General features: G+C 38.2%; 1 protein-coding gene across 7 annotated transcripts; it reads left to right on the forward strand.

The window, feature by feature from the left end:
* The first annotated feature begins 310 nt into the window (after nucleotides 1-310).
* On the forward strand, nucleotides 311-16,749 carry LOC111244218 (DIS3-like exonuclease 2). 7 transcript variants are annotated; one of them, XM_022791048.2, is made up of 23 exons: nucleotides 327-570; nucleotides 2,049-2,819; nucleotides 3,825-4,017; nucleotides 4,155-4,208; nucleotides 6,097-6,216; nucleotides 7,059-7,562; nucleotides 7,885-8,079; nucleotides 8,404-8,574; nucleotides 8,956-9,057; nucleotides 9,335-9,400; nucleotides 9,801-9,921; nucleotides 10,087-10,163; nucleotides 10,291-10,413; nucleotides 10,819-10,878; nucleotides 11,022-11,125; nucleotides 11,598-11,694; nucleotides 11,971-12,119; nucleotides 12,457-12,580; nucleotides 12,932-13,035; nucleotides 14,897-15,008; nucleotides 15,378-15,524; nucleotides 15,693-15,751; nucleotides 16,004-16,749. In XM_022791048.2, exons 2-23 carry the CDS (start codon nucleotides 2,107-2,109, stop codon nucleotides 16,008-16,010), a joined length of 3,402 nt encoding a protein of 1,133 aa, XP_022646783.1. In that variant the 5' UTR covers nucleotides 327-570; nucleotides 2,049-2,106; the 3' UTR covers nucleotides 16,011-16,749. The 7 variants fall into 7 exon arrangements, 4 of the variants coding, with proteins under 4 accessions (XP_022646782.1, XP_022646783.1, XP_022646781.1 ...); XR_002670795.2 differs by having other exon boundaries at nucleotides 328-570; nucleotides 15,693-15,869; nucleotides 16,001-16,749; XR_002670794.2 differs by having other exon boundaries at nucleotides 328-570; nucleotides 15,693-15,869.
* The last annotated feature ends 804 nt before the right edge of the window (nucleotides 16,750-17,553 follow it).

Raw genomic sequence — 17,553 nt, forward strand, 5'->3', positions numbered from 1 at the left:
TCAATTGTTGAGAGCTGATGAAATCGCAATCTGTTGCAAGCGATCTGACGCAGCTACATACACTCACTGTCTGCCGCATTCATTGATCTTTTTGTGATAATGAAAGGTGTTTAATTCATATGGACTTGAGTTTAATGCTATCACCCACCTCTCGTTAAGACTAACCAATTTTCCACCTTTGAAGAAGTCTCTTAAGCCTGCCACACTGCCTAAAGCCGCTTTTGTGCTAGAAGCGAATAGCGAATTATACTGTTTATACTTCGCGCGTCGCTCGCCCTTTCCCCCCGTAGCGTTCGTTTTCAGGGCCTAGGTGCGGTCTGGCAACACTTGTCCATCCGCTCCTGTTCTGTATTGTATGTTCGAAGTCGGAAGCGTTTGGATTCATCCATACATCCAGATGTTTTTCGTCAGCTGGCTGTCTCATCCAAGAAATTTTCTCCACGGAAGCGGTACGCGAAACTCGAATAAGCCTTCGAAGTTCTCCTGGAGTTGCGTTTGCGTGCTTTCTGTTTTTGTTACCACTGTGTATAGTGTCATCAACACTTGTACCCGCAGCTATTGACTCTCTAGGTGAGAACACGCACAGATACCGGTCTTTGTTGAGCATAAAGCGGCCCGGCATTGCAGTGATAAGCATATCCTCCCGGCTTGCGTGAACCAAGTGTTTGGTTTAGGTTTTCTTGTTTAGTCGCAGTAGTATAATCTTCTGCAGAATAGTAAACTGTATATCTATCATGATTTATCCCCACTGCGTAGTAGCAAAACTTACGTTTCGTCTACAGTTCACGTGATGGCAAAAGCGTTTGGGTTCGTGTTGTGAATGGTGTTATACCTCTAGTGGCGCTAAACATTCATAGATATATCAAAGATGCACTTTGTTGCTTTGTCATGATATGAAGATATTCTAAAAACGATGCATGTATACTGTATTTTTTTTGTTTCGAAGAAAATTTGTTACAACTACGGGCTCTCTTTGTACGAATGTGCCAAGTTACGCGATTAGGTGCTCCGTAGTAGGGTTTCTGTGTTATATTATTTTTATTGAAACGTGTTTGCCCCGCGAATTTCGCCACCCGTAGTGCTTTAATTACTAATCAATGTTAGTTATAAATTGTTCAAAAATCACCGCTTGAATTGGACACCGGGAGAAACATACATACGTAAATATATTATATTCTAGCTACAGTTGATGGATCGTAAAGAACTGAATTACTTATGACTGTTCACATATTGAATAGCTACTCATAGCATCAAGAGGCTTAGGTTTGCAATGTCAATATAGCAATACACAATACAATGATAGGCATATTTGACTTCGAAGTGTGTCAGCTGCGTAACATATTAATAGAGAAAGAAAATATGGCAGTTGTTTTGTTGAACAATTTCCTCTCTTTAAAAGCAAATTAACATTTTACATTAACCTTTGCCTCGGTTTGATCGGTTTGCCATCAGAATATAGCATGATGATGAAAATTCTAGATGCCACTTTACTTTGAACGTAAAAGTAAAATGACAATTGTAATAGAAAAAACGTTGCACCAAAGCCTAGAAAATGGACAGATAACTTAAGAAAATTGTCATTTAAACATACTATATTTTTTTTATGGTGCAGAGCTTTTCCTAACTGTCCGATTTACGATGAATATGTTCGATAATCCATGTATTCCTAACGTATATCATACCTCCTTCGCACATTGATGTCCATTGTGGTCTTCAGTTTAATTATTGTTATTTGAACGAGTTGAGCTTTTTAGAAGACGTGATTTTCTTGCTTTACGGGTTAGACTGCAAGATATCGCAAACTATAATTTGGCCTTGAAGAAAGGAATAATTTCGTTAGAAAAAGCATCTGATTATCTTCGACGTGGCTTTGCGGCGTTTTCAAAATTAGAAAATCAAAGATTAATAATCGCATAATCCTGAAGAGGCACGTTTATATCCCGTGCAATATATCGATAATAGCATATTTACCGTGTAACACTATTCTTCAGTGAGAATTACGTTTCTACTTTCCTTTGGAATCTTTCATGTTGTGTTCGGTCGTGCAGATGAGGTGTGGACCTCTGTTGTCGAAGATTGTGCAACGAACGGGACACAAAAGTCAGCATGGAAGACGCTGCAGCTGCCGAACAATTGGGTGGATTGCCTGATATAGGCAATTTGGGAATCGCGGAAAAAGATCAATTCCAAGAAACCAATAATAAGAAAAGGCAGAAGAAGAGGAAGAAGAAGTCAAAGAAGGCTGACGACCCTACTATTGAAGTTGACCGCGGGCCGTCAACATTTCAAACTAACGCACATAGTGAAGCTGAAGACTCCTCTGCAACAAAATTTCTAACTCCATCGGTGAAAACTGACATTTGCAGCGATGAAGTTTTAGACAGACCATCAACATTTCAGGAGGAAGCTAAGCCTGAAGGCAAAGATGTTCCTGAATATGCCCTCGAAAAAGCTGAGGCTTCGACCAATAGTATTTCCAGTGCTCCTTTACAGAAAACGGACGCCCTCGCCAGTGCATCGTCGTCGAATCAGTTGAACGCAAACGCCAAATGCGAAGCCTTCCCTGTGCAAAAAGAAAGATCCCCGCTAGAGTACACCAGCGCTGTACCAAATGAGATCGTGAAAAAATCATCAACTTCCCAGGCCGTTAGGAAAAGAGAATTGAAACAGAAACGCAAATCTTCAAAGAACGGTAATATTCCCATCAACGTGGACGAACATGAATCAACAACTTTTCAGGGCAACGTGAAAACCAAGATTGAGGGCCCTAACAAACCTAACCCTGGATTTCCCCAAGAAGAGTCGCAGAAATCGTTACTGTAAGTGAACGAATCTTTTTAAACAGGCGCACTGGACTGCGGAACGTTTGTTAGGCTTATTACAATAACGCCTTAACCTTACGTTTAAGTTTAGCAAACAAAAACGTATTATTCCATTGTTAGAAAAAAACGCCCATAACGAAGCGAGAATATATTTTTTGCCTGTTATATTGTATATGAAAAGAATTGCTAATGCAAAAGATAGATGTTCAGACCGTGTTTTGTTCTTTCCATTATACTTGCTCGGGCGCAAACATTTGAAAAGTATCAGTGTCGTCATGTTTTACACTAGCAAAAAACTATGAAGAATTCTGGTAGACTACTTGTAGATATCAACCTAGGAAGTGTCAACATTTATGCTTACTATGTATGAGAACTGGTTAATATTCTGACCGGACAGCACGGGAAGACCATTGGTCTTTATTGGAAAGCTTCGGATGCTGAAATCGAACGAACAAGTGGTAGCTTGTTCTTATTCCCCTGGACATGATGCGTTTAGCGTCTTCTTAAAAAGCTTCAAGTTGATCGTGGACGAGTAATGTGAGCACCGCAATAAAAGTAGCGGTGCCATCAATCTGCTTTTGGGCAAACTACGTTGGGTATTAATGACAAGAAAATAGTTGCGTACGAGTTGCGTTGAACGGGAAATTTGCGGTAGTCCGCCGCTACAGCGGTTTCTTTTAAAGGTGGTTGTTCAGTTATTTAAAAAGGATTTGGCTACGCAAATCGACGATTTTCCAGATGTCAATGAATGAATACTTGAACTACGATAAAAGGCACACGAAAAGTGCTTCATTTATTTATTGTTTGGTTACATACGCTAGGTTAAATTCGGGAAGCCTAACCTGGTGGGGGAGCCTGAGCGATACTTTATCGTAAACGTAACCTCAAATGATTATAATTTTTTTCGCGTTCAAATAATATGAACTTATGAGCTTTTATGTGACATTTTAGAAGATTAATGTTTCAAGGCAAATTATATTAAATTTGCATTTTTTCACACAGACCAGAGACAATCGAAGACAACGACCGACACCAAACGCAGGAATCTTCTCAACAATCGGCTAGGCAGTCTCTTCAGCAACCGGATTTACTTTCCCATCCACTATTTTCTGGTGATTTTAGGCTGTGTGCGTTAGAGTCATTCCTGACACCAGAAGCTGTACAAGCTAAGAAGCTGGATGGCACTTGCATAGAGGTGAAATTTTCTAATGAGTACATTATTTAGTACGCGTACGTATGGTAGATTCAGCATGAAGACAATTACAATTAGTTTGTTTGGTAGAAATAGGAAGAAATGCTGATAGAATACGCATTATACCTTGTCATTTCTAGGGGACGATTCGCATTAATCGGCGCAATTCTGAAGAAGCTTTCGTAAGGATGCCGGTATGTAAAATAGAAAAATATCTAAAATCGAAACGATTTTTGAGGTGATTTTAGGTATAATTCAACATGACTATACAAAGGCTTGCTGTTGTCAAATACATGAGAATTGTAGAATGCGTATAGAACTTTATCTCGCGGAAAACGTTCGAAAATCATAGACGTTTCTGTCCTTGGCTAATTTTCCTAAGGCACATACACTTGTAAATGTCTGATGATATAGGAGAATGGATTATTTAACGAGCACTTGGTCTCCATCAATATCGATAGAGGCTGTTTTATGGCTGCTTGACTATAACTAACACAGAGTTTTAAGTTGCCGAAGTGGTGAGAAGGCTCAGTAGACAAGACATTCATCCCAATAGGACCGTTGAATATCGATGTACTATTTAGTGCTGCAAATCAATAATATTGTGAAAGTGACATCCCTTCTATTTTGATTGCATTACTTATGAAAATACGTGATTGCGTGACAACATCCCTTTTAAAAGAGCTTTGCGAGCGGAACCTCTGTGCTGTAAAAAGCAGGGAAAAAGTAAATAGTGGTTGTAAGTTTAAGATAAAATGAGATAAAAAAAAAAGTATAAAAATAGTATTTACGAAATCTTTTTCTCAGTAATAAAATGATATTATTGATAGATTTTGTCATTATGTCAGGCCATGGAAGGGAGGAGGGCAGGTGATAAAGACAGAAGCCTGTAGTTTATGGTGTAGCAGTCGAAACGTCTGTTTAGAATCAAACTTAAGTTTTAAGGCATAATAACGTCAATTTTTTTGCACAAGTTTGATCTAGTAAGAGTAGAGGATTCTTTCGCTCTAATGATGCATATTGTCATAGTAGGTGCTCTAGAGCGCAATTTTTAATCATGGAATTCACCACAGGTTCGACGTACATTTAAAGTTAAGTACGTTTTCAGTATCTAGTTGTCAAGCATTTCTTATGATCTTCTGGCGCATGTTAATGCGCTCGCCATATAGCAGTGTCACAGCTAGGTATTTGCCAATAGATGACTACAGGTTCCTGGCGGGCTTAAACATATACATAGACATTTTTGTAAAGATTTTGTATCAGTAAGCGCCAGGGTGGCCCTTTAACAATTGCAAGACCCTCTGTTATGGTTCATAGTTGCAGTTCCGAACATTGTCATGCAAAGTCTTGCATCTGATTTGAGCCTCATTGAAACATTACCTTATTTCAATGTTAAATGTTCAACTAATACTCGATGAATCAGAGAGAATTTGGCCTAGCCGCCTTAAACTACTCTCCATAATAAAATATTTCTTAGTAGACCCGTTTTCTATCTAAAGAAGCAGAAACCAATGATGAATATAATTTCGTCTTGCCGAACTTAACAACACATACTGTTGTTCAGCTGAATTTAAAATGAACGCCGTCTCCGGAAAGACTGCGTAGGATTCGCTTTACGTAGAAAAGGAAACTTATGCAAAAACCCATTTTTTAGTCGAATTATCGATTGCGTTCACAACCGAATATCTTTTTAGACAACATCTCTCAGAACAAAGGGGGGTGCGACTTTTATACAAGGTTCAACTTTCATGATTAAATTATGTTACGCCATCTCATAGTTCTCTGAAAAAGAATATTGTATATGCAGGGGTCCCAATTAGCATCGACTTGGAATTTTACAATACGCTCTATATATATATATATATATATACACATATATATATACGCATCCGCGGTTGAAGGGTAACAGGTGCTGTTAAGACTTGATCACGCTTGACGAGTGTATTTCCCAAAATCGCGCCACTTTTCAAAACCAACTAAATAAGCCACTTGTGTAATCAACACACTCGAAATTCTGCTGTTGGCAAAAAAGATGACTTCTTATAAGTAAATTATTCAAATATATTCTGTGCGGTGTTGCAGGATGATGCAGAAGGAGGCAAGTGCCAGTGGGATATCCGCTTAGAAGGTTTAGACGGTCGCGGCCGTGCGCTGAATGGAGATCAAGTCGCAGTAGAACTTCTACCGCGAGAAAAGTGGAAGGTACATACCGTTTTTCCGCAACAGATATAAAAGTACCCTGTATGTGGCTATAGCTAAAAGACTTATATAAAGCTGCTGATTTCTATGAAAGCGTAGACATTTTGAAAACGTTTTAAAGTCAATAGGCAATTCGCTATCAGCTCCAAATGCGAGTAAACAACTACTTGTAGCTATTTTAGTTCAAGCCCCTGATTATTACCATCGCACTCTATGATCATTTTCTTGCCAATTTTGTAATTGGCCTATTTAATGTCGTCTGTAGCTTATCACTCCTTAATTGAATCTTTAAACAAAACTATAGAAATATAAAGCTGTTTTAATGTGAATATCACTACATTGATCATCCTATTTTAAATTTTACTTGAGAGTGCTCACCATTACATGCATTGCGCCCCTACCGAAGACATCTTCGTTTGAAGGTTATAGCGCTGAAAAACGAACAATTAGGAATGAATGAAAACTATGTTAAAATGACAGCTCACATTTATGACATGTAATATTTAAAGCCCATTGAAGAATCTGTAACAGTAATACCTGAGTTGGTCGAAATAACTACACGCAACTAAACATCGGGCATTTATGTATCTGCCAGCTATCAGACATTTACGATATTTCTATAGAAACACTTCACACGTTTATTCCTAGAAAATGAGCCTTCAGATATCGAATGAATGCTTACGCCAAAATGAAGTAAAAAACCTGCTAAAAGCTTATATGCACTCTGTTGTCTTCCAAGGACTGCACGTAACCCTTAATTCTGCATCTATCTACTAGTACATATGTGTATAAATTAAACTTCGAAAGGATCTATCGATTTACGTATATGTATCATCAAACTTCAGATTCAGGTAAAATCAATTCAGCAGTGGGAGGCGGATAACAAAATTTCGCTATTCGATTTCGTACGGAACAGCGATACCGCACCTGAGGATGTCACCACTAGAAATGAAAGTAAAGACGGCGTGTCAGTGAAATCCGTATCCGAGGCCGTTGGTGGAGGGGCGGTTGCGTGCGCGGTGGTTGATAATCCAGCTGTTAATGAAACGCGTTCCTGCGAAATTGAATATCCATTAGAGCTAATCTTCGAACATCCGGAGTGGGGCCGTTTTGTACAACGAACAGGTCGAGTTATTGGTATTGTTTCCGAAACCGGCCCTAGGGTGAGTTGCGGCCTTCTTCGAACAATGAAAAACGAGTTTTGGCACCAAATTGATCAACAGAAGCCGGCACAGCACTATCAACATGGTAACCGGCAAAGGCCTAAAGCGGCGCTCTTTGTCCCGCAGGACAAGCGTTTCCCACATCTTTGGATCCCAGCAGGACAGTGCCCGCCAAATTTCTTCGAGGTAATGCACTTACCACACCTGCTTAGCCAATTGTTCGCGTGACCCTAACGTCAACCGCATGATAGTGTGGCAACGCTTTTAGAAATAACGTGTACGTTTTAAACTAAGCTAAGACTATGGCAAGTACTGGCGTTTCTTCTATCTTGAATGAGTCTAAGTGGAAATTAACTAGTTTCCTTACTTTTTTGACTACAGAATGAATATAAATTCATCAGAAGCAAACAATTTAAATAAGCATTATGTTACAGTGTCTCTTAATGATAATCGTTTCAATCAGTTTCAGTTATTAATGGGTATCTCTATGTTTAAAATCTTTCCACAGCGTCCGCTCGACTATTCGAAAACGCTGTACTGCGCGCGATTGGTGCAATGGCCTGGTCTACCGGACCCTAAGGGGCATTGGGAACTGCCTCAAGGAGAGCTACTTAAGCTCATAGGGAAAACGGGCGATGTTGAAGCTGAGACGATGGCGATCCTTACGAGTCAAGCGATTGACTTCGAAGAATATACTGAGGATGTAAGCCAAGTTGTCAGCTCTCAAGTCCGTGAAGGGCTGTCTACTTGTTGTTACCGCAATTTTTCTCAAACGCGGTTCATATATTTATGAAGCGGTCACTAATATACATGTATATATTGCAGAAGAATTAATTTCTTGTTTCTTATTTATCTAGCTGCAGGAACGACATGTATTGTTCCCGTATTGGTAAACAGTACTTCATACAAAAGTACTGTTTATTCGTATTTACAAAGAGTGTAGATGACAATTCGATAGTTTTTAAAACATTTCCGCTTTTCGAAGCAAAATTGGTACTCATTTTTGCCAATTTGTGTAACAATTTAGATCTTGAGTGACTTATCAGTACCTGTCCGCCCGGACTGGACGATTCCAACCAAGGAGTTTGAGTCGAGGCGAGACTTTCGTCGCGAGCTAGTAGTATCAATCGATCCTTCAACGGCCAGGGATCTGGACGACGCCTTATCTGTGAAACAAATTGCTGATAATCTCTATGAGGTAAATTTGGTTTGATATTTTTTTTCATATTTAGCAGCGATTTTCAGACCGAAGTCAAGCAGTACCTTATTAGAAATTAAGAATAATGTCAGTAATTAATTTTCACTGATTCTCTTAAAAATTGTTATTACATATTATGCTTATTAAAAAACACGTAATAGGAAAGTTACTTACCTTTGTCATATCAGATTACGATTAATGTACGAAAATATGGACTGAAGACCTTACTGTTCAAATCTGATTTTCTTATAAGCTATTGTCAACTTTTTTCATAAACGATGACTGTATGTATACCGGTTTTGCCAAACTACGTTTTGTCGTGTGTTCCATTTTCAGCTAATCAAAATAAAAAACATATCGGTTCAATTACGTCTTTTACAGGTCGGAGTCCATATTGCAGACGTTAGTTATTTTATACCCTCCGGTTGTAAAGTCGACAAAAAGGCCGAGAGTCGAGCTACGTCTGTCTACCTCGTTCAAAGGGTAAGCCTAAGTTGTCAAGCTTGCTTAATGACTGCTCTTGCTATCAGATTTTGTTTTAACAGACATGCCTAAAGTGAGTTCTATATAATTCTCTTCAACTTATTTTCGTTTGATAGGTAGATTGCAAATGCCAGATTTTTTGGCATGTTTCAGCTGACTTACATAATTAGTGAATGTGGCTTATTTGGGATTTCGAAAACTTTATTTGGAAAACGTTTGCTGAAGCGTTCGTATTTGCTAATAACGATAAACCTAGTTGATATCTAATTATTTAAAGGTAATCCCGATGCTGCCGAGAATTTTATGTGACCAGCTCTGTTCTCTTACTGCTGGTACTGACAGGGTAAGATCTCATTCACTGCAGTCGCTGCTTCGAATCGTCGGCTGCGGATAACAAACCTTAAATTAGGGTTCGGATTGACAATAATATAGACGTTTCATTTTAATTCAATAGAGGTAAACAAAGATGTAGGTTATTATATAGAAATGTAAATTAATCTGAGGGTTGAACGACGACAACACATCCGCATCGATCAATGAATTGTTCTTACTTGAATTGTATGATACAGCGCTTTTTATTTAGACACCGTGGTAATTTGGTTGTTTATTACGAAAGAATATCGTCAAAAAGACAAAAAGTCTTGTCAGAATATTGTTTCAACCCGACAGCTAAAATAATGTGCGTTATGGTTTTTTTTAAAATTTCGCGCCTCAATATCGATTTTAAAATTTATTTCTGGCAGTTGACATTTTCAGTCGTGTGGAAAATGAACTCACAAGGCCAAGTCCTTGATGAATGGTTCGGGCGCTCCATTGTCAATTCGAGCTGTCAACTGAGTTACGAGCATGCACAGCAAATGATTGGTACGTCCTATCGATGCTGAGCTTTTTAAAGTCCAAAATGCAGCAGGGCGCCTGAAAGCTGTGTCTTTTGCCACGGCTATTCATTCGATAATCGACGATCATAATCCGCACTTGTACTACCCATGCAATTTCGATTCCACTAACGCCGATTTACAATATTTGCAGATTTTCCAAATCATAAGTGGAGGCCAGAAGAGTTACCAAACATATATGGGTGCTGGACGGTGTCCGATATTAATAAGGTAAATGAACATGAAATTAAATAACGGCCCATTGAAATAAATATGAACTTACTATGATAGCCGACTGAATAATTTGTTTTTCTATTTATTGTCTGAATATTTGTTTTTTCTGGTTCCTGCCTTAAAGTCTATCAACATTCTTAATGGGATGGCAACAAAGATGCGTGAACGGCGCGTAGCGAAAGGATGTCTTCGACTTGACCAAATTCGGCTGGAATTCGCTCTTGCAAATGATGGAACGACACCTCAGGTATAGTTATTCTATGAATATTAATATGAACCCATTCAATTACAGTAGGAGCTGTCATGTTTCAGACCTGCAAAATTCCAGACGTCATCATAAAGTATCTTCATTTAACCGTTGACAATTAATTGTACGTACAATAACTAAGATCAATTCTACCTAGAAAGATTCCACCACAACACGTGACGTGTCTGCTGTAATATAAGCGTTTGCGCCTATTTAAAGTTCCGTGCCAAAAATCATGCTCTTACAACTTGTATGTTCGGTAATGATAAAGGCGCGAGAGATCTTAGAGAACGACTCTTGAGATCAATTTCAAGACTGTATCCTGAAATCATGCTAACCTGCTTTAGCTATTCCTTTATTGCAAAAATAACTGGAGAGGCATATTAATATTACCACGTATTCCAGGGGTTCTCTATATATGAGCACACTGAAAGCCACAAACTCATCGAGGAATTCATGCTTCAGGTCAGTGTAGCTTGTTATCTTAATTAATTTGACGTATTGAATTTTATACTTTTAAAAATCTAGTCCTATTAAATAAATATATATTATAGTCATTGATCACATGAAGTTACACAGTATAATAAAGTATAATATTGCCCCTGCAGGCAAACATGGCTGTGGCTCATCAATTGGTAAAGTACTTCCCTGAAATGGCGTTTTTGCGAAATCACCCTCCGCCTGATTGGAGACGCCTGGAGACGATAGTTAGGTAATTGAAAAGTAATACGAAAGGTGTTAAGCTGATGAATTTTAATATCTCAGTTTTCATTTTAACATTTAATATTACCTATAACGCATTTACTTATTATCGTGTACATTACTAGTTCATCGCACCACTTCATTTTCCCGACGTGACTTGTGTGACCTCCTAAAAAATAAAATCCACCCAAATATTCTTTTTTGCATGCCCAGGAAATGGCTCACAGCTGATACCGGTTCGAACAAACTTTATTCAGAAACTCCATAATAATAGAACAGTAGTCGGAAGAAGTATCTCAACAAGATGCAACTGCTTTTTGCACACGTTACAAAAAAACTACCACTGAAAGGTTATGACATTTTGTTGACTTCGTAAATAAAATGGCAATTTTTTCGGTGGGTGTGCTACTCTTGTTGATAGCCAGTGTGGATGTTTAAGCCTATTATTGAATCGCTTTGTGCTTACAAAATATTACTTTCAGATCATTCAAATTCGAGGACCTTATTATGAATGGAAGGACATCTGGAGATCTACAAAAATCACTTTTTGATGTTGTTGATTCGTCCAATCGTATCAAGGTAATCAGTTTTTGAGGTGTCTTTAATTGAGGTGTTATCTGCTGTTCGAATTTCAACAATACGTCTTTGTACAAAATATATAATAGAATAATTTTTATTATGATGGTATATGTATCCGACAAATGAATGATACTGTAAATACATTTACAGTATAATCCACTTGTCGTCCATTCTACTGTGCATACAGTAGAGTGAAGTTCACCTTCATACAGAGTGAAAAATTACGTTGCTTTTTTTAACGCGTTGTTCCTTATTTTTTATTGTACGTTCCTGTAGGTAGTTGACTCGATCTCATCCTGTTTAAGACGTAATGACCGTTCTGCACGCGATGCGCTATTGGGTGCGCTCTGTAACGTCCTTTCAAAGCCATTTAGGCCTGCCTCTTACTTTGTAGCAGGCAGTATGCCCAACACAGACCACTACAGGTACATACTGACGAAAATCGCTCTTTGCACTGCTCTGCTTTCGAACACCCTGACGACTTGACAATTACGTTGCTACCTTGGAGCCCATACTTCAATGGCGTCTGCGTAAAAAAACGACAGAAAATGAATGCGTATAACCTGTACTCAATTTTTTACCTTGTGTTTCATTTGGACAGACCCGGATATTTAGATGTTGCTTGCAGTAATTTAGCACATACGCGGAAAACCAAAAAAGTTTACCAGATTAGAACATTTTAACCAGGGCTGAATTTAGATATGGATTCCTGTGTTTGCAGCAAAACACATTGTAATAAAATGGAACTCGTAAATTTGTTAGACATTTTGCATTGGCAGTACCCTTGTACACACATTTCACCTCGCCAATTCGTCGTTACGCAGATTTGGTAGTCCATCGTCTGCTGGCCGCGTCTCTGGATCTAGCAAAGTGTCCATATAAAGAGGTAATTTAAAATAAGTTCTCTTGACAGAACAGTTTTTCCTATTCGTATTTGTTGAAGTGAATCGTTGGCGATTTTTCTTGTGTAGATTAAAAGGCTGAATGGTCAACGAAAAAGAACTTATGGGTTACAACTGGGTGAGCCTGAAAAGCGTTAACTAACAACTATTTGGTAAACTTGCAATTGGAAGGATGGTATTTTTCCTTCATACTGTACTAATTTACCTACCTAAACATATAGAATCCGTATAGCAATTATTCTTGCGTAGTTAGGCAAAATAGAAAAAATATGCATCTTTTTGATGAATTTAACATGTGTGAATTATACAATTATCTTACTTTGCTTTATTCAAAGATGGCTACTCTCCAACGCGTAGCTAACCATTGTAACGAGCGAAAATACGCAGCTAAGACAGCCCAGGATTTAAGTAACGAACTTTTCGTCTGGACGTTTATTAGGTAAGTTGTTCTACTTGGAAAATATATGAACATTTTTTTTCGTAAGCTTTATCGCCTAAATTCGTCACTGGAATTTGTATAATAAAATAGTTTACTTTTTTGTTCACTTTCACAAATTGATACATATATACAGTCCTCACCGACGCCATATATTCCAGTAAACTATTGACAAGTCCTATGCAGGCTGTCAAGAGCGCATACATACGCGGTATTGTATGAAGAATTAAATGTATCATTAGACACATTGCGCTAGTGAAGACTACTAAAAACAGAACTAGTAGATCGATGAGGATAAGTAGTACAGAACTGTTAATATTGGTATCACGCAGTACATTATACTATAAAGTATTTACAGTCTAAGTCGAAAGTCTCTTGACGTTTCAAAAAGTAAAATACAAAGGCTTCTTTGAAGCTATCCTAACGCACCTAACATTTATATTACATTCTTCATAGATTGCATGCACAAGTCCATAAATTATTTTGGAGTGGTGATGTCCGAAGCACTCCTGTGCAACATATACTGTTATGTAGAAAGTTCCTGTGAAAGATTTTCTTTAATTAGTTACTCTGTGTATCCTGTCTTTGCCCGCGAGGCTTATAATCCACTCAGTTATACAATATTGTAGATTCCTTAGTCGGCTAGTGGACATGTATGCTTTATTTTTTGTATCAAAATAGCTATTTTATTTAAAGGGGAATTTATAAGGCTTTTGAGGTAGACGTAGCAGCATATTATAACTGACTGACCGATAGCTTACTAGTCTTGTGTATTTTCTGCCATTTAATTTGTAAAAAAGAAATTGGATCTATCGGCAGCAAGTAGAGTTCTTCTTCATCGAGAGGGGAACATCGCTTTGTTTTTTTGACACGGGCAGTCATCTTTAATTCAGTAGTAGCTAGGGCAGCGGCCGCTCTGTTATATATACGGTAGCTTAAGCTCAAAGCCTCACTAAGCAAATGGTAAAAAAACTTGATTTCGAAAATCAAGGTCGCAGGCTTACCGTTAAGACTAGCTAAAACCATTTGGATCCGTAAAAGTGCCGCTGGAATCAGTTAGAGCTTGGTTGTGGACCGGCCATCCTAATGCGTCGTCAATAACTGGATCTTTGTCTAGCAAGTTTGTTCGAAATTATACGTGTGATTCGTGTGTTCACGTTTATAAAGGGCAAAAATTAATATGTAATGAGTCTGATAACAATGTCATCGACGCTGATGAGCCTCACGTTCATTCAGTTTATATGTGAGCAAGCAAAATTAGCTAATTTGGGAAAAATGAGGGAAATCCAAACGTGTAGCGCGTTTTATTATGCTGCGGTCAAAACAATCCAGCTATTCCACACAGCATTCCCGGGCCGTGTGGCCTAAAAAAAAAGAAGATTTCAACTGGCTATTAACTAGTCACTTACCAGCAGTGTCCTTAAATCATTTCAATTGTAAAGCAGTATTCATGGGAATAGCGTGGTAGCTAATGCGCATCCCTTTAGGTGCATTGCCATAACAAACTTAACCATGCGGCCATCGCGAGTTTGAATTTTAGTACTGGCAGATAGTTACTATAGTATGTAACTGCCAAATCCTTTCATAGGTTGCTTGAAGAAACCCCAGATAGGCTGCACCCTGGCTAGACATTCTAGCGGAAGCAGATCTTGTGTGCTGTGCCGAAAAGAAGGTGACTCCGAGACCTGTTCCCGTAGTCAAAATAGCCGCAAATGTAAAAAATAAAAATCTCATTCAAGAATATACTGCCGAAATAGATGTTAAAATCAAAATTATTTCGAAGGTTGCATGTTGTAGAATCAAAAGCCTCGCAAGGAAAATGACCTACAATCGTTTACAATACGAAGACACTATTTCATTCCAGCAAATTGCCCGGGCGGCAAATGAAGGATGACTTTTTAGTGATTGCAGCGCTCGATAAGGCAGTAGACGTCATGTCCCTCTCAACCGGACTTGTTCTTAGGGCTTACGTCGATGTAAGTATATATGCAAACGGTTACTGGCCATTGCATGCACGGAATATGTAACCTACAAATTAATACCTCTAGTAGAAAACAAACCGTATTACGAAATGAACATAGCCTTAACCCTGAAACGCTTTTTGTATCCGAGTAGAGGGTTAGAAATAAATATACGCGAAAAATTAGGACTGAAGAATGTCAGTCGTGCAAGGAGGTCAGAGTTTCACATGTCTTAAGTTCGTGGAAATATCCGTTTTTAATAAAAGCAATACGCGCAGCCGGTACTTTTCATAATATTTTCATTCCAATAGTATGCCTGTCTATTTTCCCTATAATTATGTAATTTTTCGATCCATCTTTCAACTATACTTTCGGAACGAGCAGAAACAAGGTGTCTTAACAACACGTTTTAGCAACGATCCCGATTGTCTCATCATGGTGTTCGACTCAGACAGAGGCCCCGATTGCGAAGAAACCCTTAAGTTAACTCTACTGACACCTGTCCACGGGATGGTAACTGCCTCGCAATACGTAAGCAACGTTTCAGTCTCTTAACTAAATAAACTGGTTCACTGCGGTTTGTTTGTAAAATATCATGTCGACTAACAGGACAATAATAACCCTCGTCGACTGGCCTTTTTAGATAAACAGAAGGCTTTTCACAATATTCCCTTCTATTTCGGTTTCCGCATATTTCAGTTGGGGAAGTATTTAGTGATATTCGACGCTCCTCTGAATGCTATCCGACGTCCTGTTAGGTCTGTATGTTGATATGGAAAACGTCAACTATTTATTTTCCCAAATATTGAACGGGTATGACCTACATCGTCAAGCGTAAAGCACTGATGCCAATACCCGGCGATGTAGTTCAAAAAGGTAACTAGCAATAAAAATATTGACTAATTTCTTTATCAGCTAACCTATATTCGTTTGAAATCATTTCCACGTAATTAAATTGAAAACCAGTAATTCAGGTAACTCTTTTTCAATGATTTGGCCAATCGAAGCAGTCAGTAAAAAGTCCAAGGTCACCAGGGCCGGAACAGTGATCTCTCTACACAGGATCTTAAAGGGATGAGTACGAAAACGGCGCCAAAAATTTTTTGAGAATGATTGATTGCAGGGGATAACCAAGTCACCGGTGAAGACCCCATGATATTTGTAGCGCCAAGCAATGGCGTCGTCAAATTATAATGGGTCTAATTACTGTTAGCAAGATTAAGGAAAACGCTATGTCAGAGATTTATTTTTGTAAAAAATGTATGACATTATGTCTCATTGTGTTTCAAACAGAACCTTGCATAAGAATTCAAACTTTTCTTATGTTTGTTCGAATGTCAAATCCTCAGCAATCCTTACCCACTAAACTAATGATTTCATAGAATGTGATGAATAATACAGGTGGGTGTAGAAATGCAAACAAAAGATGCTAAAAAGAATATAGAACAGCTAAACAATGGACCTAGAACAAAGTAAAACAGTGTTATGTTATACTTGCTTATACAGATTTCGTATTCAGTGCGTATAATATATTTGACAATGATTAAAATTATGTCACCTATAACAATCTCCAAAAATTGCTCAAACAGGACTGCGCTAAATGGTACTATTGATTGTGTATATGCTTTATATATTTGTAAGTTGCCAAGACGTGAAAAAGAAAATGGAGAGCTGGTATAAAAATGTTACTAATGAAGGGTTGGGTACGAAATAATGAAAATAAATGGATGGCCTAGCACATCAGCAAACAATTTAACTCTGAATATTGTGTTTAAATGTATTAAGAAAATAACCACGTTAGCTTATTTTAAGCATCTTCAAGTAATTTCTTCGGTTTTATTCGAGAATAACGCTGGATGACATCCAAAATAGGGCTTGCAGAGAGCACTTGGAAACGGCAAAGTTTGAATCACATTATCCGAACTCATCTATTTCAAGGGGCGTCCTAGCCCTCGAAGAGGTCAACAGTGAAATAGAATCGCTGCATAAAATAGGCTAAGATGACATAATCGCTATTGTTCATTACGATTTGTTGGGTGTCCAAATACGGTCTACAGTTCAAGACTTCGACATTTTAGTACTTGGAAGAGCTGCTGGAATAGGTAACCAAGACATGTTCAATAGGTGTATGCACAGACAACAAGTTTACAGTGTTCTTTCTATTAATTTCGACTAAAGTTAACTATTGCTTCTGCGGAAAAATACCAAAAGGCTTGATCTTCATATTCACATCATACTATTTGCTGAGACTATGCAAATATTAAGAATTATATTTACATAATTACTCTTAAATGTTTATTGTTACCTAAATACGGTTTGTGTCAACATGCTTCGGACCTTACTTTTAATAAAATCCCTACATTGTTTTAGTAAAGTACCGTTTGTTACGGTGTGCTACTTCTATTTCGAGATGTACTGCATCGACAGAAATGGAAAGAATATAGTTTAGAAGATGCATATCGGAAGTCTTTCTTCGGGCCCCCTGCTTAACCGCTATTAGCTAGCTTGGCACAGGATATTTCAACAACTGGATATCATTCAGTTACCAGGCCAAAGCAAT

The sequence above is a fragment of the Varroa destructor genome, unplaced genomic scaffold (assembly GCF_002443255.2).
Source record: "Varroa destructor unplaced genomic scaffold, Vdes_3.0 BEIS01000002.1, whole genome shotgun sequence".
Classification (NCBI taxonomy): domain Eukaryota; kingdom Metazoa; phylum Arthropoda; class Arachnida; order Mesostigmata; family Varroidae; genus Varroa; species Varroa destructor.